Genomic DNA, 21,718 nt, shown 5'->3' with positions numbered 1-21,718 from the left:
AGTCCTGGTGCGGAGAGAACATAATGGGAAAAGCTCCACCTGGTTAATTCCTGCATGTCTGGTAACTGTTAAAGTCCCAGAGCATACCCTCCAACATTTCTCAGATGGAAACAGGGATGTCCTTAATAATAATAATAATAATTATACCCGGCCCATCTGACTGGGTTGCCCCAGCCTCTCTGGGTGGCTTCCAACATATATAAAAACACAATAAAACATTAAACATAAAAAAAAAACTCTTCCCTATTCAGGGCTGCCTTCAAATGTCTTCCAAAGGCTGTACAGCTACTTATCTCATTGGCTCAGGGGTTGCACAACCCCCTACCTTCCAATATTTCTCTGATGAAAATAGAGATGTCCTAAATCAGCCCTGAGTGCTCATTGGAAGGACAGATCCTGAAGCTGAGGCTCCAATACTTTGGCCACCTCATGAGAGGAGAAGTCTCCCTGGAAAAGACCCTGATGTTGGGAAAGATTGAGGGCCCAAGGAGAAGGGGACGACAGAGGACAAGATGGTTGGACAGTGTTCTCGAAGCTACAAACATGAGTTGGGCCAAACTGCGGGAGGCAGTGGAAGACAGGAGTGCCTGGCGTGCTCTGGTCCAGGGGGTCACGAAGAGTCGGAAACGACTAAACAACAACAAAGGAAAAGCAGGACATCCCAGGATCAAGTCAGAAACCAAGATATCTTCTGTAAATCCAGGACTGTCCCTGGAAACACTTGGGGGAGGGGGAGCAATGGTTGCCAACAGCAGCACCCAAGGGCTCAAGTATGTCAGCCAGTACCTTCTATAGCACCCATGAAAGTTGTCAATTAATATCCCCTCAAAAATCTTCAAGCCAGAGAATCTTCCTGCTCAGTTTCTGTTTGCACTGATTCAGCCTTTCCTGCACTGAGAACCCACCTCCTTTAATAGTAGTACTAGTAGTAGTAGTAGTAGTAGTAGTAATAGGATTTTTATTAGGAGTGCATTTGTTTCTCCTTTCCCACCTCCTGTAACCGCAAGGGCAATTTTTATTTTTAATGCAGCTGTTTTGTGCAATTGCAGATCTGCTCAAAAGAGCTTTAAAAAACACACAAAAACCTTCAGAAATAACCAGTGGGAAAAGGGCCGGCTGCATCCTTTCCTTTGGGCTGATGTCGGAAACAAAATGGAAGTAGGGTGTGTGTGACAATAGCTGCCACCCAGTGACGTGTCACCACAGATATCAAAGAAAAAGCCACCCACACAATGCATTTCAGAGCATCCAGTATTGGGTAACAGGCAATTTTATATTGGGTTGTCTTCCACTGTCAGATCAGTAAAATCTGAATTTAGTTGCAGGGGTCGGGTGGGAGACAGCATAGATTGCCGTTTGGATAAGGATATGTGGGCACCCTGAAAACAAACAAATACAGTTCACACCAGCAGCATTATGCTCCAGCTTGGACAAGCCCTGAGGGTTTGAGGTCTCTACCCACATGTGAGATTTAGCCTCTGGCAGCCAGTTGCCTAATTGTTTATAAGCTAAATCCCATCTAAGTAGTAAAAGCCAAGTGACACATTTAGATAGGAGTGCTGTGCCTGGAGGTGCAAGGCTTCAGTTCAAAGCTTGCTCTGAAACTTTGGCCAGGATGTTTTCTGGGAAGCAACCATGTGAGAAAAATGTATGTTGCAACATGTCCTTCAGTCCCTGGGATTTTTATATTATTTTTTGTCTTCTTCAAATGGACTCATTCTCAGCCTGACTCAATAGCTTCAAGAATTCCATTGGTATAATGAAATGATTGTGAAACGGGAAGTGAGATTCCCCCCTGCCCCCCACCATAGGGTGTGAGTGATTAAGCAAAGGGGAAGAAGAGTCAACTTGCATATTTCACTGCAGGCAGTGTGGAGTAGTGGTTAGACTTAGGACCAGTTTACCTACAAGATCCATATAGTTAAAGCTATGGTTTTCCCAGTAGTGATGTATGGAAGTGAGAGCTGGACCATAAAGAAGGCTGATCGCCGAAGAATTGATGCTTTTGAATTATGGTGCTGGAGGAGACTCTGGAGAGTCCCATGGACTGCAAGAAGATCAAACCTATCCATTCTGAAGGAAATCAGCCCTGAGTGCTCACTGGAAGGACAGATCCTGAAGCGGAGGCTCCAATACTTTGGCTACCTTATGAGAAGAGAAGACTCCCTGGAAAATACCCTGATGTTGGGAAAGATGGAGGGCACAAGGAGAAGGGGACGACAGAGGACAAGATGGTTGGACAGTGTTCTCGAAGCTACCAGCATGAGTTTGACCAAACTGCGGGAGGCAGTGGAAGACAGGAGTGCCTGGTGTGCTCTGGTCCATGGGGTCACGAAGAGCCGGACACGACTAAACGACTAAACAACAACCTACAAGATCGCTTTATCCTACTTTGATCAACTGAATTGACAATTATGTGCCACATAATACCTGTTCCACATTTGTAAGAACTCGATTTGTGATAGCTTTGGAAGTCCCTACATATTGATGATGATATACTTGGCCCATTTGGCTGGGTTGCCCCGGCCATTCTGGGCATCTTCCAATACACATAAAAACGTAAGATCAAACATTAAAAACTTCCCCAAACAGGGCTACCTTCAGATGTCTTCTAAAAGTCATATAGTTGTTTATTTCTGTGACATCTGATGGAAGGGCATTCCACAGGGCGGGCGCCACTACCGAGAAGGCCCTCTCCCTGGTTCCCTGTGACGTCACTTCTCACCTTGAGGGAACTGCCAGAAAACTCTCAGTGGAGGATCTCAAGCAGGGGCCTTCACTATCCTCTTTTCAGCACCTGCTGAAAACATTCTTGCTTAGACAAACCTACTCAGGTGTTTAGAAAGTGGAGGCAATTCTTAATTGTTTTAGTATTGTAACATGTGTATGCAGGGCTGGATTTAGGTTTGATGAGGCCCTAAGGCGCTGTGGTCAAAACCACCGAGCCTCTTGGGCTTGCAGATCAGAAGGTCGGCGGTGAGCTCCCATTGCTCTGTCCCAGCTCCTGCCAACCTAGCAGTTTGAAAGCACACCAATGCGAGTAGATAAATAGGTACCACTGCAGCAGGAAGGTAAATGGCGTTTCCATGCGCTCTGGCACTCGTTACGGTCCTCCATGTGCCAGAAGCTGCTTAATCATGCTGGCCACATGACCCGGAAAAACTGCGGACAAACACTGGCTCCCTCGGCCTGTAAAGCGAGATGAGCAACCCCAGAGTCATCAGTCAGGGGTCCTTTATCTTTATGCTACTGAAAGTAATGGGGCCCTTTATATGTCCACCTGTCCTTTGTCAGCAACAAATTGTTGCTTTTTTGTGTGTTGAATATATGCTATATGGTAATTTATGGACCTAATAGGTATCCAGAGCCATTTGTACATAACAAAATATGTATTTTATCAAAGTAATTGTTGAACTGAAATTCAGTTAAGGAGTATATTAATAGTGAAATAATTATTAAGCCCTAACTTAAAATTGTTTTTATATTCATAACAAACATTTTGGAAATGTATGTCCAGGTTTTTCCCCCCTTAATTTTTTTTGGGGGGCCCCTAAGAGAGCGGGGCCCTAAGCTATAGCTTTGTTTAGTTTATAGGTAAATCAGGCACCTTGTGTATGCTCATAGCTGTCAACTTTTCCCTTTTCTTGCGAGGAATCCTATTCAGAATAAGTACCATTTCCCTTAAGAAAAGGGAAAAGTTGACAGCTATGTGTATTCTATAAAGCCTTGCCAGCGCGCGCCTTCGCTTCGTCTCATTCTCCTTCAAACTGCAATGAACATTTTAAAAAAACAAAACTGCTGAGGAGGAAGCGAAGCCGCCCGCTGCCTCCAAACCGGGAACTAGGCAAGCTTTTCCCTGGCAGGGAGCCATCGAGGGCGGGGAAGCCGAGGAGCGTCAGCAGCCTGCGACAGGCCGAGAGAAGGGAGAAGAAAGCGGAAAGAGCGACAATAAAAGAAAGGAGGGAGAGAGAAAAAACCAACCCACGTGCGCGCACGAGTGAGGTTGTTTATCTGCTCTGATCCTATGCACCCTCCCCGCTTCCTTCTTCCTGTGCGCCCACGTGGGAAGCCGGCAAAGGTAAGGCTCTATAAATACTCCTGCTGAGATCCTAAAAGGAGCTGGTCGCTGGAAGATCCCGAGCAAAAGGAAAAGCGCTTTTCCCACCCGCGTCCACTTCTTGGTTGACTTTCAAAGGGGACTGGGCACATTTTCATGGAGGATGAGGCTAGCTTAGTGGCATGATGGCCATTCTGCCCTGGGGTCCTGCTCGCTGGGGTTTTCCCCTCACACGCAGCGGTTCTCAACCTGTGGGTCCCCAGATGTTGCTGGACTACAACTCCCATCATCCCTGAGCTCTGGCCTTGCTAGCTAGGGGTGGTGGGAGTTGTAGTTCAGCAACATCTGGGGACCCACAGGTTGAGAAAGGCTCAAGTCTTTTGAGAACAGGATGCTAAACCAGATGGGCTACTACAAGCCTGTTTTCTTGTGGTGTTCGTGGAGGGAAAACAAAGAAAAATTCTGAGTTAAGGGATTGCAAGCCCTTTGCACCCTTAGCCTGGGAGGTGATCCCCATTTGAAGGAAATGAGGCCTGGGAGAGGCTTCCTCCTGTGCTCAGGGTTGGCTGTTTGCACCGTGCATTTAAAGCGTAATGATTGCACTCTAAACAGGCCGGCCTGCCCCCAAAGAATTATGGGAGCTGTAGTTTGCATACCCTCCCACCATTTGTCCGGCGAAAACAGGGACATCCTGTTCCATCATCATCATCAGTTTAATATTTATACCCCACCCATCTGACTGGGATTCCCCGCTAAAGCATAACTCCATACCCTCTGATATTTCTCCAATGAAAATAGGGATGTCCTAAGGAAAAGCGGGACATTCCAGGATCAAATCAGAAACTGGGATGGCTTCTGTAAGTCCGGGACTGTCCCTGGAAAATAGGGACACTTGGAGGGTCTGAATTTGTTGTAGGCCCATGAGGAGGAGGGAACAAACAGCCTGGTACAATTGCCCTGGGCCTCAGAGGCCTAAGCCAGTCAAGGTCCCTGCCAGGGGTCTGCCAGACTTGGGCACCTTAAAGATTTTTGCTTTTCCACCCTCTTTACTGCAGTGCAGAGCTGTTACCTATGGAAGAAAAGAAATGGGGGGAAAACCCCCAGCCCTGCATGCATTTCTTTTACAGCAGTCCCCAAAATCTAGTAGGCAAAGTGTTTTCTGCCACCTGTTTCCCTGCATGGAAAAGCTTCACCTATATTTCTGTGATTCTGCTTCTCTTAATCATACAGGAGCAAAGCTGTTTTTAAAAAATGTATTTATGCAATTAACAATTCCAGCCCAAAGGTTTCTTCTTGCCACCTGCTCATCATTTTGTCCTCTCTTTTTTTGCATTTTTCTTTTCCTCTCTTTAAAATCCCATTAGCTTGTAAATTGCAAATGGAAGTTAATCAAATCAGAAGGCAGGATCGCAGCACTTAATTAGCGTTTCGGAATTAACTGCACTTGCCTCTCAATTGCTTTCTAATAGCACAGTGTGTTGGGAGCACAGGATGGGGAAAAAGGATGACGTGTCCCTCCTTAAGATGCAAAGATCAAATTTGCATTGAATGTAATCTTATTAATTATTAGGCAGAGAACTGGATGCAGAGTGATATTTTGAGTGTTAAGTTCTCAGAATGCTTTTCTGAGCCTGTTCTTCAGAGTTTAACGTGGCCTTGAGAGTATCCTGTCTACTAATAATAAGCACATTCTCTAAACACCTATCCTTTGGTTTGCTAAAACTATACCATCCATGCATGAGAGGGAGGAATCAGCTGAGCTGGGTGAACTCCCGTGTTTTCAGGTCATGGAACAAGGGCTTTGGGGAGGCAGAAAACCAAGGAGGGAGGGGGAAATGGAATGGAAAAGGGCCTGGCCAGCCGGCTGGCTAAAACCTTGGAACAGCATTCCACATCGCAAAAACCTGTTGCAGGTTGCACCTGTACAGGATCTAATGATGATGGTGATACCGAGAGTGCAAATAGATTTTCCTGAACACTTAATTGACAGCAGCTCTCATTGCATCTTGGATTACGTGTCATGTTTTCTGGGTCATGCAGGCAAGAAGCGAGTTGGGGCTTTCCAGCTGTTTTTTTGGACTACAACTCCCATCATCCCTAGCCAGCAGGGCTAGAGGTCAGGGATGATGGGAACTGTAGTCCAAAAACAGCTGGAGACCCACGTTTGAAAAAGCCCTGAACTAAGTGATGCATATTGGGGCAAAAATAAATAAATCTTAACTTTACAGTTGACTGCTGTGAGAACGGGTTGCTGGGCTCAACAAGCTTATGGCCTGATCCAACAGTGCTCTTCTTATATCCTAGGGTAGGCAGGTTCAATATACGTTGTTGTTGTTGTTGTTGTTGTTGTTGTTGTTGTCGGGAGGTGGTAGACTCGCCTACCTTGGAGGGCTCGGACAGCCATCTGTCATGGATGATTTAGCTGAGATTCCTGTATTGCAGGGGGTCAGACTAGATGACCCTTGGGTCCCTTCCAACTCTAAGATTCTATGATTATTATTTTTCTACACCATCCTTCACCTGGTGATCACAAGGCGGCTTATAGGATAAATCTAAATGCATGCGTAGTAAGTTTATATATATATATATATATAATTTTAAGCACTGTCATTTGGATCAAGACATGCTGCAGGCCTGAATGCTTGCGAAATGCTTTGCAATGAGGTATTTTGTTAAGCCTGTGTTATAAATCCGTTTGTACTTGGAACGCTTACCTGTCCAGTGTGTGTGTGTGTGTTTTGAGAAGGAGCTTCTCAGCCCTTTTAATCCACGAGGGATGTGCATTGTGGTTTATTTATATTCTGCCCCCTTAGAACTCATATCCCTGTTGGATGAGAGTTGCTATGTTCCCTGTCCTTTCGAGATCTCTGCTCCTCTGGGATACATTTGAAGTTGCCCACTTAACTGTGAGCCTAGGAATCGGTTAACTCCTATTTCCTAGAGTGATAAATTGGAGGAGGGGGACTGTGCTTTGAGCAGAACTGGTTGCCCAAGATTGCTGCTTGTGAGAACCATGCCCATTCCTCATATTTGGAATCACAACTGCGATGAAGGGAGACTGGGATTTAATTAGGGTGGCGCTGTGGGTTAAACCACAGGGCCTAGGACTTGCCGATCAGAAGGTCGGCGGTTTGAATCCCCGCGACGGGGTGAGCTCCCGTTGCTCGGTCCCTGCTCCTGCCAACCTAGCAGTTCAAAAGCACGTCAATGTGCAAGTAGATAAATAGGTACCGCACCAGCGGGAAGGTAAACGGCGTTTCTGTGTGCTGCTCTGGTTTGCCAGAAGCGGCTTAGTCATGCTGGCCACATGACCCGGAAGCTGTATGCCGGCTTCCTCAGCCAATAAAGCGAGATGAGCGCCGCAACCCCAGAGTCGGTCACGACTGGACCTAATGGTCAGGGGTCCAGCTTTACCTTTTAGGACGGTATTTATAGGGTGATAAGAAGATCAAACCTACCAATTCTTAAGGAAATCAGCCCTGAGTGCTCACTGGAAGGACAGATCGTGAAGCTGAGGCTCCAATACTTTGGCCACCTTATGAGAAGAGAAGACTCCCTGGAAAAGACCCTGATGTTGGGACAGAGGATGAGATGGTTGGATAGTGTCTTCAAAGCTACAAACATGAGTCTGACCAAACTGCGGGAGGCAGTGGAAGACAGGAGTGCCTGGCGTGCTCTGGTCCATGGGGTCACGAAGAGTCGGACATGACTAAACGACTAAACAACAACAAAAACTGTTGGAAAAACACACACACACACCCGGGAAGGCTGCCAACTTCCCAGTTCAAACCTATGGTTACCTTTCTTCCATGGGACTAGAGCTTTTGCTCTACCTTGGTCTGAGGAACAGAGTTGACTCTTGCAACCTTCAGGTGTGGTTTTGTCTCTCCTGTGGACAAACCATGTACTTCACTCAAGACCTCAGTGTCTGAAACCTGGTTTGAGCTGCTAGCCACAGCTAAATATGCAACAGCTGTGTTAGCAAACTCCCGAGAGTACCTCTTGAGTGGCAGTCCCTTTGTGACTCTCTCAGATCTATATATCCAGGGATGCAAGAGGCATTATCTGATTTCAGGGACACATTCCAGCCAGGCAAAAACTGATCAGGGTGCAAAACAGGAACAGAGAGTGGATGTGACCCGGGGAGAGTTTTGAGGGCCGGATTCCCAGTCCTGGAAGGACGCATTTGGCCCCTGAGCCTTGCCACCCCCTGAAGTATAGATCTTGGAGGCAGGAATGGGCACAGAGTGGGGGAAATAAACAATCTGTGTGTTCCCTTCTTCCTTAGCTCCAGCTAACCTGCCGGCCACAAGACTATCGCGATGAGTTTTATCGACTACAGAGAGATGATAAAGGAAGGGGACACGGCGATCGTCTTCTTGGGCCACGAGTCTATGTTTCCGGTGAAGGTGCAGCACGGCGGTAAAACCCAGACGAAGTATGGCGTCATCAGGCATTCCACCGACCTGATAGGCAAGCGGTATGGCTCCAAGGTGACCTGCAGCAAAGGAGGCTGGGTGTATATTCTTCACCCGACTCCCGAGCTGTGGACTCTGAACCTCCCCCACCGGACGCAGATCCTGTATTCGACGGACATCTCTCTCATCACCATGATGCTCGAGCTGAAGCCGGGGTCCGTTGTCTGTGAATCAGGTAAAGGTACTTGTTGCATGGCATTTGATAATGGCAATTGGGAATACTTCCTCGGGGGGGTATTGTTATTACTATTTCCATTGCATGGCCTTAAAATTACTCATTTTATTACTACTGTTTTCACTGGGGAAATTCCTCTTGCACCTATTGTTATTCCCGGTACTACTACTGTGTCTGTAGCACGGTTGTTACTGCTCATTCAGAAGGAATCGTAGAGTTGGAGGAGACCCCGAGGGTTCATGCCAGCCTGGCTTTTGAAAGGGGCTTTTCATTTTTGGGTGGGTGCGGGGACCTCACACACTTCGACGGGTGCATTTCTTCCTGTCCAGCTTAGAATCTAGCATGTTGCCAGTGTGGTGTAGTGGTTAAGAGCGGTAGACTCGTAATCTGGGGAACCGGGTTCGCTTCCCCGCTCCTCCACATGCTGCTGCTGGGTGACCTTGGGCTAGTCACACTTCTCTGAAGTCTCTTAGCCGTACTCACCTCACAGAGTGTTTGTTGTGGGGGAGGAAGGGAAAGGAGATTGTTAGCAGCTTGGAGACTCCTTCGGGTAGTGATAAAGCGGGATATCAAATCCAAACTACTCCTCCTCTTCTTCTTCTTCTTCTTCTTCTTCTTCCTCCTCCTCCTCCTCTTCCTCTTCCTCTTCCTCTTCTTCTTCATCTTTGTGGTTTGGGGGACACTCAAAGGATCAGGAGGCCAAATCCTTCCCCTCCGCCCAAGCACCCTCTCTTTGCTGCTGTGGTGGGTAGCGCAGCTGTGGGAAGATTGGGAAGACTCAACTAGCTGAGGAAAATAGCTGCCCTCCATCTCAATGTGCAAAGGGTCCATTGAGCTGAGGTATCTCTGCATGTGTGCATTGCGGCGATCAGATGCCCTGTGCTGAAATAACGTCATAATAGGCGCCATGGTATGGAATGAATAAATAGCTGTGCTTAAGTTGATGTGGGTATGCATTTAATAGCATGTCTGGTCTTCAAGACTCTCAGGGCAGTGGATTCTAAGAATAAGCACTGGAATAGCATTCAAATCAAATTTGTTGAAATTTTGTTGTTATTTTGCAACTTGGCTTTTCAGCCCCCAAAGGCTTACAAGTGGGTCTTGCAGGTGCTCAGGGTTGGTCTTTAGCAGCCCTCTGTGGGAGAGAATTCCACCCAGGGGAGGGAGGCCCCTGATAACACCCCTCCCCACACTCTCGCTGCCCGATGTGCTCACGTCCCATGCACCATGATGTCAGAAAACAAGCCCATGACTCTGGAGCGAAAGCAGTATTGTTATGATTGCACAAGCTTTTGGCAGGCGTCTGGGCATGACAGTATCTTTCTTGGACGGCCGAAATGCCATCTGTCATCCTGTTTCCTTATTCAGCAGGATGTTTCTCCCCGCTTCCATGTGGGAAACTTGCACTGCCGGTAAACAGCTCCAAGGACTGAGTTGATGCTTTGAACTTTGCACTAGAAATTGCTAGGAGTCTTTCAGTCATGCTTCAGTTTTATTAGCCTCTCCAGGTAAGGCCCCACCTGCAACCTGTGTTTAAAGCAGCATTGTGCCACTTTAAATAGTCATGGCGTCCCTCCAAGAATCTTGGCAACTTTAGTTTAAGGGTGCTGGGAGTTGTTGGGAGGTCTACTGTTCCCCTCACAGAGCTGCAGTTCCCAGCATTCCTTGGGAAGAGGGAATGACTGCTCAACATTATGAGAATTTTAGAGGGGAATAGGGGTGCCCTAGCAACTCTCAGCACCCTTAACAAACTGCAACCCCCAGAATTCTTTGGGGAAAACCATGGAGAAAACCTAAGGTGTCAGGATACTGCTTTCAGTGTATACTGCAGACAGAGCTTAAGTTTAGGGTTAGGAAATCCAAGATGGCAGCTTCAGTAGCACAGAGAGCCAGGCTAGACTGTACATTCAGGATTGTAAATAGGCACTTTTTTGGTAGGCCTGTGGCGATGAAGAATCCTCTTTTTTTTTAAAAAAAGATATTTATTAAAATTTTCAAAATATTACAAAATGAAAAAAGAAAAAAGAAAAATGCAAAATAAAAATAGTTAAAAACAATTCAATCTTTCCGTTACTTGTCTTTCATTTGCTTTTTCCCCGGACCTCCTCACACCTCCCTTTTTTGTATTCCAATTCAATTTGTTAGTTCAGCAAATCCTTTCCCTCTTTGTTTATCCTAGTCTTTAATCTTAAAGTATTATAACATTAAATTTTTACCTGTTAATAATCCATTTTTTCATATTCCTTTATATCATTACAGCTAAAAACCACTTAACTTCTTATCCAACATCATTCTAACATTCATTAATTTTGCAGTATTTAGCGATGAAGAATCCTCTTGCACAGTACATTTAAAGCAGAATTATACCATGTTAAACAATCATTAGCTTTATTAGAAGAACAAAAATGATGTTGGTAGGGCTTGGCGATACCTGGTTTTCAACACCGCAATAAATCACCAGCTAAACATTGTGATGTACCGTTATATTACGATGACTGAAATAAGGATGGAACTCTGTAGAGGCGAACACATGTTGGCTTTCCTCAGCTCTCCAAAATGTGGCACTTGCAGGAGGTATCTCAAATTTATTACTCCAGCAGTTAGTGCCTTCAGCTCTTTCAACAGCTGCTGGATTTCTGCCTGATCCCCTACACTAGCTTTAAAGAGCAGATAGCCAGATCCCATGGGTACTCGCTAGTTCCTCAAGGAAGCAAGATGGAGCCACGGGCGGTCCGAGGAGGCGGTGAACTTTGGCAACCAATTCTTGTTGTATTATCCTTGCTTTGAAGATAGGGGAAGCTGCCTTATACCGAGTCAAACCATTTGTCCCATCTGTTTTAGTGTTGTCTACACTGATTGGTGGGACGCGGGTGGCGCTGTGGGTTAAACCACAGGGCCTAGGGCTTGCCGATCAGAAGGTTGGTGGTTCGAATCCCTGCGACGGGTTGAGCTCCCGTTGTTCAATCCCAGCTCCTGCCAACCTAGCAGTTCGAAAGCACGTCAAAGTGCAAGTAGATAAATAGGTATCGCTCTGGCAGGAAGGTAAACGGCGTTTCCGTGCGCTGCTCTGGTTCGCCAGAAGTGGCTTAATCATGCTGGCCACATGACCCAGAAACTGTATGCCAGTACCCTCGGCCAATAAAGCGAGATGAGCGCCGCAACCCCAGAGTCAGCCACGACTGGACCTAATGGTCAGGGGTCCCTTTACCTTTACCTTACTCTGATTGGCAGCAGTTCTCCAGGGTTTCTGGCAGGGGACATTACCAGCCCTGCCCGGGAGTTGAATCCGAGGCCTTCTGCATTCAAAGCAGATGATCTCTTTGCCTGGGATTGTGGTTACAGCAGAGAGCACATGGGAGAAGCTTTGCTGGGTTTGCTCCTGACTACTGCCGGGCTAGAGGGCAAGCGGCCTTCGTTTTGACCTCTGCTAATGAATTATGCCATAACGAAATAATGGAAAAGGTCGGCTATCACTTACGCAGTGGCATCCTTGGTTTCATGGAATGTTAACTGGCATTCATGTGCATGCTAGGGGAAGGGGCTGCAGCTTCTGATTCGCATGCATAAAGTCTTGAGTTTGATTCCAAGCATCTCCAGCTAAGCCTGGGAGAAGACACTTGTCCGAACCCTAGAGAGCCACTGCTAGTCAGTGTACCCCGTACTGAGCTGGATGGACCAATGGTCTGACCTGTAACCTCCAGTGTTTCATGGAACATACTACCTTATAAGGCAGGGGACTCTCCTCCATTAGATGTTTCTAAGCAGCGGCTGAATGGCTGCTTAGTTGGGGCAGTGAGAGCAGAAGATTTCCCTCATCAAAGCAGCATTGACTTTTCCAGCTCCTTTGAGATTCTGTGATACAGCCCCGTTTGCAAGAAAGCAGTGCTATTGGAGAGCGACATGCCTATGGAGAGCTTTTCATGCTCACACCTGTTCCCGTATCATTCAGTAGAACTTTGCATGTGAGTCAGGGCTCTACCCTTGCTGGGGGGCACCAGTTACGTGTGGGAAAACCTCATGTCTTCGGTTCATATGGTAATTCTTACTGAATGAGGAAACTCATCGTGTGTGTGGCAATTCTCACCGTCTTAATTAACTGTGACCTTGTTTTCTGGATTCTTTAGGTTGCTTTAGGTAGGCTGGTGTTTGGTAGATGGGTCTGTCCTATTGGGCAAGGGGTTAATCTGTGTTATCCTTCACCAGCTTGGTGTCCTCCAGATCTTCTGAACTTCAGCTCCCATCAGCCCCAGCTAGCATGGCCAGTGGTAAGAGATGATGGGAGTTGTAGTCTCAACAACATCTGAGGCTGGTCCAGAGTGCCTCTTGGTTGCTTCAGCTCAGTGTTTCTGTAATACATCACAAAACATTAGGATGGGGATTGGCACCTGGAAGCCAGCATGGAGTCAACCTGGCCCCTCTGCTTTGGCAACCAGGAGGCAAAATAGTGATGGCCTAGACCAGTGTTTCCCAACCGGTGTTCCGCGGCACACTACTGTGCCTCGAGACGTTGCCTGGTGTGCCGTGGGAGGGAGGCGGGCGAGTCGCACGGCGTCTCGGCGTCGGGCGGCAGCGAGCCCAGGAAGCGGCCCAGCCGGCCGGGGTCGCCCGCCTGCAGCAGCGCCTCGCACCCGCACGAGACCTGCTCCGCCGAGAAGCGGGCGAGCGCGGAGGATCGGGCGCGGCGGAGGCCAGCCCTGCGCTTGGAGAGGACGCAGCAGCCGTCGCCAAACCCGATCCTCCTTCTCCTGCTCCGCCGCCGTCCTCTGGCTCTCGGCCGGGAGGAGCCTGCGGCGACGGGGCGGGCGCCGAAGTTGGCAGAAGTTGGCGCGCCTCCTCGGCAGCGCCTTCGTCCTCCTCCTCCTGCCTCTGCTCTCCTCCGGCGGCGGGGGCGCGCTGCCCTCCCCGGCCGGGGGGCTCGGCGGGGCCCGCGGGGAAGGAGGCCATGTTCGCGGCGCGCGGGATCGCGGCCCCCCTCGCCCGCCTCCGGCCCGCTCCCCTCCCCCTGCGCGCTGCCCTAGCCATGCGGGTCTCCTCCCCCTGCACCGCCGTCCCCTTTCCACATCCTAGGAGCCGCGGTCTGCCTACCGCCCCCGGGCCGCGGCGCGGCTCCCAGCCCGGGCTGGCCTCCGCCTCCTGGGACGCGCGCCCACCCCCGCGGCCCCCCAAACTTCGGAGCAACTCTCCAGACGCTTCTCCCCCGCCTCGGTCTCCCTCCTTTCCACTTCTCTTCCCCCCTTCCTTCCCTCTTTCTTTCTCTTTCTCTCCCACCCGCCTTTCCTTCTATTAACTTTCCTTTCCCCTCCCTTCGTCCTCCCTACTTTTACTCCTGGGCTCCTCCCCCCTTTGCGCAGCCACAAATCAATCTCTCTCTCTTTTTTCCCCTCTCTCTCTTCTTTGCTCAGACGCAAAAAAGCGCCGCTTTTTGGAAATCCGGACTGCTGTCCCCGCTGAAACGATACTTTAAAAAAGGAAGAACCCACTGGCTCTTATTTCTGTTTAAAGCAGTAGATCCCGAACTCTTTTGGCCCACTGCCCCCTTGGTTCCACATCCCCCAGTGTCCCCTATGCTTACTCTATAGAAAGCATTACAGGGGTTAACGCGGCTCGCTAAGGAAGATATTAATAGAATTCTGCATTTGGGGGGAGACCCTAACAGTCATCTACCATTACCTTCTATGCTGTTACTATTTTTTTATTTTTTTTTACATAAATAAAAAGTGACCTTTCCCCATCTGGCATGGTGGTGTGCCTCGAGATTTTTTTCATGACGCAAGTGTGCCTTTGCCCAAAAAAGGTTGGGAAACACTGGCCTAGACGGTAGCTCAGTGCGTAGAGCATGAGACTCTTAATCTCAGAGTCGTGGGTTTGAGTCCCACTTTGGGTGAGATTCTTGCATTGCAGGAATCTCAGCTAAAGCATCCATGACAGACGGCCATCCAACCTCTGCTTGAAAACCTCCAAGGAAGGAGAGTCCACAACCTCCCAAGGGAGATCGTTCCACTGTTGAACAGCTCTTACTGTCAGAAAATTCTTCCTGATGTTGAGTCGCAATCTCCTTTCTTGTAATTTGAAGCCATTGGTTCAAGTCCTACCCTCAAGAGCAGGAGAAAACAAGCTTTCTCCATCTTCCATGTGACAGCCCTTCAGCTATTTGAAGATGGCCATCATATCTCCTCTCAGTCGCCTCTTCTCCAGGCTAAACATGCCCAGCTCCTTCAACCGTTCCTCATAAGGCTTGGTTTCCAGACCCTTGATCATTTTGGTTGCCCTCCTCTGTACACCTTCCAGCTTGTCAATATCCTTCTTAAATAGTGGTGCCCAGAACTGGATGCAGTACTCCAGGTCTGGTCTGACCAAGGCAGAATAGAGCAGTACTATTACTTCCCTTGATGTGATTGCTATACTTCTGTTGATGCAGCCTAGAATCGCACTAGCTTTTTTCAACTCTACAATTCTATGATTCTGTGTATAAGTCTGCAGTAGCACTGAGAATTGCTGGTGGTTTGCCATTTTGGGAATGAGGATGAGACTTTGGTCAGCTACCTTCATAGCCTTCTTGCAAAAGTGGCCAGGTGCTTGCTTGTTGTGAAATCTGTGGCTGTTCAGGTGTTGCTGGACATCCAGCTCCCATCAGCCCTAGCCAGTACAGCCAATGCTCAGGGATGTGTGTGCTGGGCCATATTTCCCCCATCTTTCTGCTAGGCCAAAGGTGAAGGAGAGATGTTTCGCGTTCCTGCTGTCGTTGAATGAAGCGATACTGCAAACGAGTTCCTGTGTGGTTGTGCAAGGAACTTGGGGCGTTGGAGTTGGCTTAATGCTGAAATTAATTGCCAACTTGATGGGCAGGATTTTTAATCTTATGCCGTCGAGTCTTGCATACATCGTGTTGGGTTTTTCTTTTTTTAAGTGGGTTACTGGCAGATGAGGTGAACGTATTGCTCCGACTTGTTTTGCATGCCTGCTTTTATGTTTCAAATCGTTTGATAGCACATATTGCCAAGCAGAGGTAGGCAGTTTGCTCTGTGAAAAGGACCACATTGAAATACAGACAAAAACACACACACACACACACACACACACACACACGAGCCCTGTGGGAAATAACTCATTTACACATTTTCAGTAGGATGTAATATAATCCTCATAACATTTTGCATATGTGGAGGATGCCAAGTTACAACCGAAGGACGTGTTGCTGTCATCTTGTGCTGGCAAATTATCGGGCTGGTATTTTGTGCCGGCCAGGCTTTTAAGTTAAGCCCTTTGCAAATCTTGAGAGGGTGATAAATGTCATGGGAAGGATCCAGAAATGTAGGGAGAGGAGCTTCTGGCGGTGGCACTGTTCCTGATGAGCTGTTGTACAAGGGCTAGCGGAAGATGTTTGTGACATTGTACAAGAGTTTGTGCGAAACCTCGTGCTGGCTTCCATCTTGAGATCTTGCACAAGAGGTTGTGTGTCACCTTGGACAGGGGGGGTCAGATCCAGCTCAGAAAGTTGGAGCTGTGCAACCCTGGGGAGGTTCATAGTGGGATGGGAGTAAGGGCTGCAGGAACCCAACAGATGTCTGAGCCTGGCGAGAGGACCAGAGGTTTGTGGGATGGAGAACTCTGTCCAGGGGAGGGATGAAGCGGGTGGACAAAGAGCGTTCTGCCCCCATGACACCAGACACTCCATATCAGATACCTCCTGATGAGGAACTGCCTGCAGCACCACCTACTATCGGTGTAGAGCCTCCTACAAAGGAACGTAACTTGGGATGAGCCTTGACTTGAGTCTTGGCTCGAGTCTACTGCAAGCAGCCTGGATGATGAGTCTTGACACCAGCATTGGCACACAGAAACTTCACAGGCTCAGCCCACTCGAAGGAATGCTTGTTTACTCACCCCGTCCTAGGACTCCAGCTGCATTGTGCATGCCTCACTCTTCAAAGGGAAGGTGCATAGCCAATGATCAGAGATGATGGGAGCTGGAACATCAGGAGGGCCAGAGGTTCCCCACACCTGAATTTTAGGCTATATCATGGTGTTTGAGCTACTTGTGGCTCCCAAGCAATTGACGTGTAGATCTTAAGCAGCTGGAAAATTGTCTTAGTAGTACGTAAAATTTTATTAAAATGGAGGACGGTAGATTAGAGAATGTGCGCTTTGTCTGTTAATTGCAGCATGAATAATCATTGCAAATTGCTGGAAGTGGCAGACAGAACCATTGAAAGCCAGTAGTTGTTTAAGATATGAGATACGATTTAGTTAAATTCCCTGAGATTAAAATTTCTTATAATAAGGCACTGTTTAATAAGAGAAACATGGCTTTAGTTGTTAGGTATTCTGCAGTGGAACATCCAGTTGAATGCAAAATGAAGTTTTGTTTTTTTTAAAAAAAATGGTATTGTGCTTTCTTGAATACATGGCAAATATTTATGCTCTTTTCTTCTTCTTTTTCTTTTTCTATCCCACTATAAATTTTTTTAAAGCATCAGTATGAATTTATAAGTATATGTACACTCAGAATACTGAAATCTCCTTACCTGCAGCATACAAACGTAATATCTGCAACAAAACAGGAACACTGTATGAGAAGAGCCCTGCAGGATCAGGCCCGCATCAACGGGCCAACCAGATACCTATGGGAAGCCCATGAGCAGATCATGAGTGCGACAGCCGCCTCCCTGCTTGAGTGCCGTGGACTGGTTGGAGGGATGGTGGGAGGAACCAGCTGGGGTACCCCCAAAGGAAGAAAACTCAGAGCCCGGGGATTGGTGGTGGGACGACAATGAGTGGTCAGAGGGAGGAGGAGCCATTGGTAGCCCTCTCCTCTGTGAAACCAGTTGCAGCATGGCATGCTTTTGCTCAGAATGTAAGCCATGCCTCCTCCAGCAGCGGCTACGCTTCTCAGAGTGGCTTAACAACCAACCCCTCTTCAAAAAGAGCCCTGGAAATTGTAGCTCTGGGAGAGGAAGAGGGGGCTTCCCAGGTGTCCTGGCTGGAGCTTTCTTTACTTTTAGGCATGGATAGGCAAACTAAGGCCTGGGGGCCGGATCCGGCCCAATTGCCTTCTAAATCTGGCCAACAGACAGTCCAGGAATCAGTGTGTTTTTACATGAGTAGAATGTGTCCTTTTATTTAAAATGCATCTCTGGGTTATTTGTGGGGCATAGGAATTTGTTCATTCCCCCCCCCCTTCAGAATATAGTCCAGCCCCCCACAAGGTCTGAGGGACAGTCGACTGGCCCCCCGCTGAAAAAGGTTGCTGACCCCTGCATTTAGGCATAGGGTTGGAGGCAAGTAGCCAAACCCTGCAACTTGCATGCAATGTTTTACTGCAGAGGTTATTTGCAGCCTTCTCCTGTTGCAGGTTCTGCTTTCCGAATGGATTCTCTTAGCCGCTTTTGCCTGTGGGTGGACCCTGGCTGACCTCCTTCCTTGCTTTTTCCTGCAACTCTGAATTTGCCCTAATCCATGTTTCCCGAGGCCTGCTAATGGGCTCTTTCTGTTTGGATCCACAAGGGTCACAAAGGGTGATGCTTGATTTCCCCCCCGCTAGAATCTACAAAATTAATCACACCCCTTCCAACCTTCTCTATCCCCTCTGCTCTCCTGAAAACCAATACCGCTTCAAGTTAGTAGATATCTGGAATGCTTGCAGGGTGTGTGTGTGTGTGTGTGTGTGCGCTTGTGAGTGTGTTTGTTGCTGAGCAGGTGGACATGGTAGGTGATGAGTCACCCTTTGCCGTTCCTGGAAACCAAGCCACAGCTCTGGATTCGGGCCTTGAGAGTGCATAAGGCATTTATTTGCGAACAGGTGGAATCCCCCCAGCTCCTGGTGCAAGTCGAACCACGAAGCCGAGCTACGGTAATGCAGTTTTGCTTGTGTGCAAGGCTGTGGAATTATGATCAAATATTTGATCTGCTTTGCTGCAGCAAGAGGCCTGGCGGTAGCTCTGGGCGGCCTGCGGACGGCATTTGTATGCATGGCTGATTCCCGAAGCAGCAACTGAGGCAGCTGAGGGCAGCTCTGAAGAGCGGCGGTGTGAAGTAACCTAGATTCTGCTCTCATTTGTACACCGAGCACATGCATGATTAATGCGCTCCAGTTGAGTGCAAGAGCAAACAACCTTTTTTAAAAAAAGAGACTTTAAGCAGGGCAGCCTGGCAAGGGGCTGGGTCTTCTTCCTGTCCCTTAGGAGCCTGGCATGCCAGCGGCAGAGTGAAGGGAGATGGCTCTGGGATTTGGGGACACGCTTTTCATCCCATCACTTTTGTTTGGGAGTTGGCAGGATATGGGGCAGAGAGTCGATGAATAACTGGCGTGCGCATAGAATAACGCCCTGGGTATAATTGGGAGACCAGGCAGTGGCAGAGCTCAAGGAAGGGAATTCTTTGCACGGAAGCAAATTTATAAACTGCTCACCTTATTATGAAATTTCAGAGCAGCGTGCAGAAAGCCCAACAGTAAATTATGCACTGAAAACAGCACAGCTAAAATTTACGGTGCTGTCGCAAAAGATGGTCGGTAGACTAGAGCTGAAAATCTCATTCAGGAAACGCTTGGATAAATAAAACGGTCTTAAGCACATCTCTGAAATAGGAGGGGGAGACAGACAGTCCCTGACCTCAGGGAGCTTGGTGGATGAGGTTCACCTTTGGCAGCTTTCTACTCTCCCAGGCCTTTTAAACAACTTGCCTTTCGTAGCCTGGGCCTCTCAGAATTCTAATTGCATTTTCATTTTAAAAATAATATAAAATAATAATTTGTTGTTTTTGTGGCTGGATAGCTGGATAGAGCCTGGTGTTGATACAGCCAAGACTGAGGGTTCGATTCCTGTAAGGGTCAGCTGCATATTCTTGCTTTGCAGGGTTAGGGTTTCCCAAACTTGGGTCTGCAATTGCTTTGGGACTATGATTCCCATCATCCCTGACCACTGGTCCTACTAGCTAGGGATGATGGGAGTTGTAGTCCAAAAACAGCTAAAGCCCCAAGTTTGGGGAAACCCTGGGCTAGATGATTATTCCAACTCTGTGTTCTTTTTCAAGCGGGTTGCTGTTTTGCCTTCTGAGCCTGCTACAGAACTTTTCCTGCGGAGCTGCAACGTAAATGCAGGACGTTAAATAATGAATAAGGCGTTTGAGTATCATTACCTCTTCGTGGCAGAGAGGGCAGACCCGAGAGTGACTTGACTCTTCTCGGGCCCTCGAATGAGTTCATGGAAGAGGTGAGCTTTGAACTGAGGAGTTTCTGTTTCATGTTATATTCTTCCTCTGTCTGCGCAAGGATGTTGCACAAGGAGGATTGGCTCATGGCGACCTCTAGCCAGTCTAACTGGCTCAGAGTAGACCCATTAAACTCATTAATCGTGCCTGATTTCGGTTCCCTGATTTCAGTATGTCTGCTCTGAGTGGGACAAAGTTGGATTAAGACCTGTGGCTCCCAAGAATGTTGAGGTTAGTTTGACACCTCGGACCAAATGAAAGTCCCACAAGCACCTCCCTGGTGGTGGCAACAAATACATAAATGTTAAAAGTTAGTCATTTGCTGTCTTTTCCGCGACACTCAAAATCACCTGTCTGAGGTAGCCACCCCACTGCCTAGCCCTGGTCTCTCCCAGGAATCTCATAACTGCTGCTCATGAGCTGGTGAGAATGTGAATCTTAAAATCACAGAATTGTAGAGTTGGAAGGGACCACAAAGGTCATCTAATCCAACCCTGTGCAATGTTGAAATATTTTGCCGAACGTGGGGATTGAACCCAAAACCCTGAGATTAAGAGTCTCATACTCTACCCACTGAACTGTTCCATCTCTTAAGGAGGCAAAAGCCTAGGGCACCTGGTACAGTGGTGCCTCGCAAGACGAAATTAATTCATTCTGCAAGTCTCTTCGTCTTGCGAGTTTTTCGTCTTGCGATGCACGGTTTCCCATAGGAATGCATTGAAAATCAATTAATGCGTTCCTATGGAAACCGCCTTCAGACCAGGTCCGGGGACAGTCTGTCCCCCGACCTCTTCTGAAGGCTGGGGGGGGGACAAGGGCTTTTCTTCCCACCCCCAGCATTTTAAAATCGCCCGGGACAGCGGAGGACTTCTCCGCTGTCCGGGGCGATTTAAAAGCCCCTGGGAAGGCAGGCAGGGGGGACAAAGATTTTCGCCCCCCGCCCACCTTCAGAAGAGGTCCTGGACCTCTTCTGAAGGCGGGCGGGGGCGAAAGTCTTTGCTCCCCCCTGCCTGCCTTCCCGGGAGAGCGTAGAAAGGCAGCGCGTTTCTCCGCTGTCCCGGACGGCTTTTGAAGGCAGGCGGGGGGGGGGGGGAGCAAAGATTTTCGCCCCCCGCCCGCCTTCAGAACAGGTCCTTGACCTCTTCTGAAGGCGGGCGGGGGCGAAAGTCTTTGCTCCCCCCTGCCAGCGTTCCCGGGAGAGCGGAGAAAGGCAGCGCGTTTCTCCGCTGTCCTGGATGGCTTTTGAAGGCAGGCAGGGGGGAGCAAGGACTTTCGCCCCCCGCCCGCCTTCAGAACAGGTCCTTGACCGATGCCGGGCGGCGGGAGGAGGTCCGAGGACAGTGGGGAAGACGCGCTGCGCTTCTCCGCTTTCCCGGAGATTTCCCTATGGGCTTTCGTCTTGCGAAGCAAGCCCATAGGGAAATTCGTTTTGCGAAGCGCCTCCAAAACGGAAAACCCTTTCGTCTAGCGGGTTTTCCGTCTTGCGAGGCGTTCGTCTTGCCGGGTACCACTGTATTCCCAGGCGGTCTCCCATCCAAGTACTAGCCAGACTTAACCCTGCTTAGCTTCTGAGATCAGGCAGGTTCAGGGTAGTATGGTCTCTCTCTTTAGAGCTGGAAGCAGGTTGCAACTGTGAGGCCTCCTAGCCCGATGGCATATTCAGGACAGTATTATTCCGCTAGCTGGTGTGAGACTGGCTGGCTTTGTGTAGCCCTCACACCAAGCCTCGTTATCTCTGGTGCCTTTCAGGAATACTAATTTATACACGGTTGTGCACTTCAGATATTTTGTTCTCATAAC

General features: G+C 48.5%; 1 protein-coding gene across 1 annotated transcript in view; it reads left to right on the top strand.

Moving 5' to 3' along the window:
- The first annotated feature begins 3,917 nt into the window (after nt 1–3,917).
- TRMT61A (tRNA methyltransferase 61A) overlaps nt 3,918–21,718 on the top strand; it is a 56,009-nt gene continuing 38,208 nt past the window's right edge. The window contains exons 1-2 of the mRNA XM_028702788.2: nt 3,918–4,078; nt 8,346–8,710. Coding sequence (XP_028558621.2) covers nt 8,380–8,710 — 331 coding nt within the window. The 5' untranslated portion in view covers nt 3,918–4,078; nt 8,346–8,379. The remainder of the gene's footprint in view (nt 4,079–8,345; nt 8,711–21,718) is intronic.

This window comes from Podarcis muralis, chromosome 1, assembly GCF_964188315.1.
Source record: "Podarcis muralis chromosome 1, rPodMur119.hap1.1, whole genome shotgun sequence".
NCBI lineage: Eukaryota > Metazoa > Chordata > Lepidosauria > Squamata > Lacertidae > Podarcis > Podarcis muralis.
The sequence above is the reverse complement of the archived record's forward strand: the minus strand, read 5'-3'. Positions and strand labels throughout refer to the sequence as shown.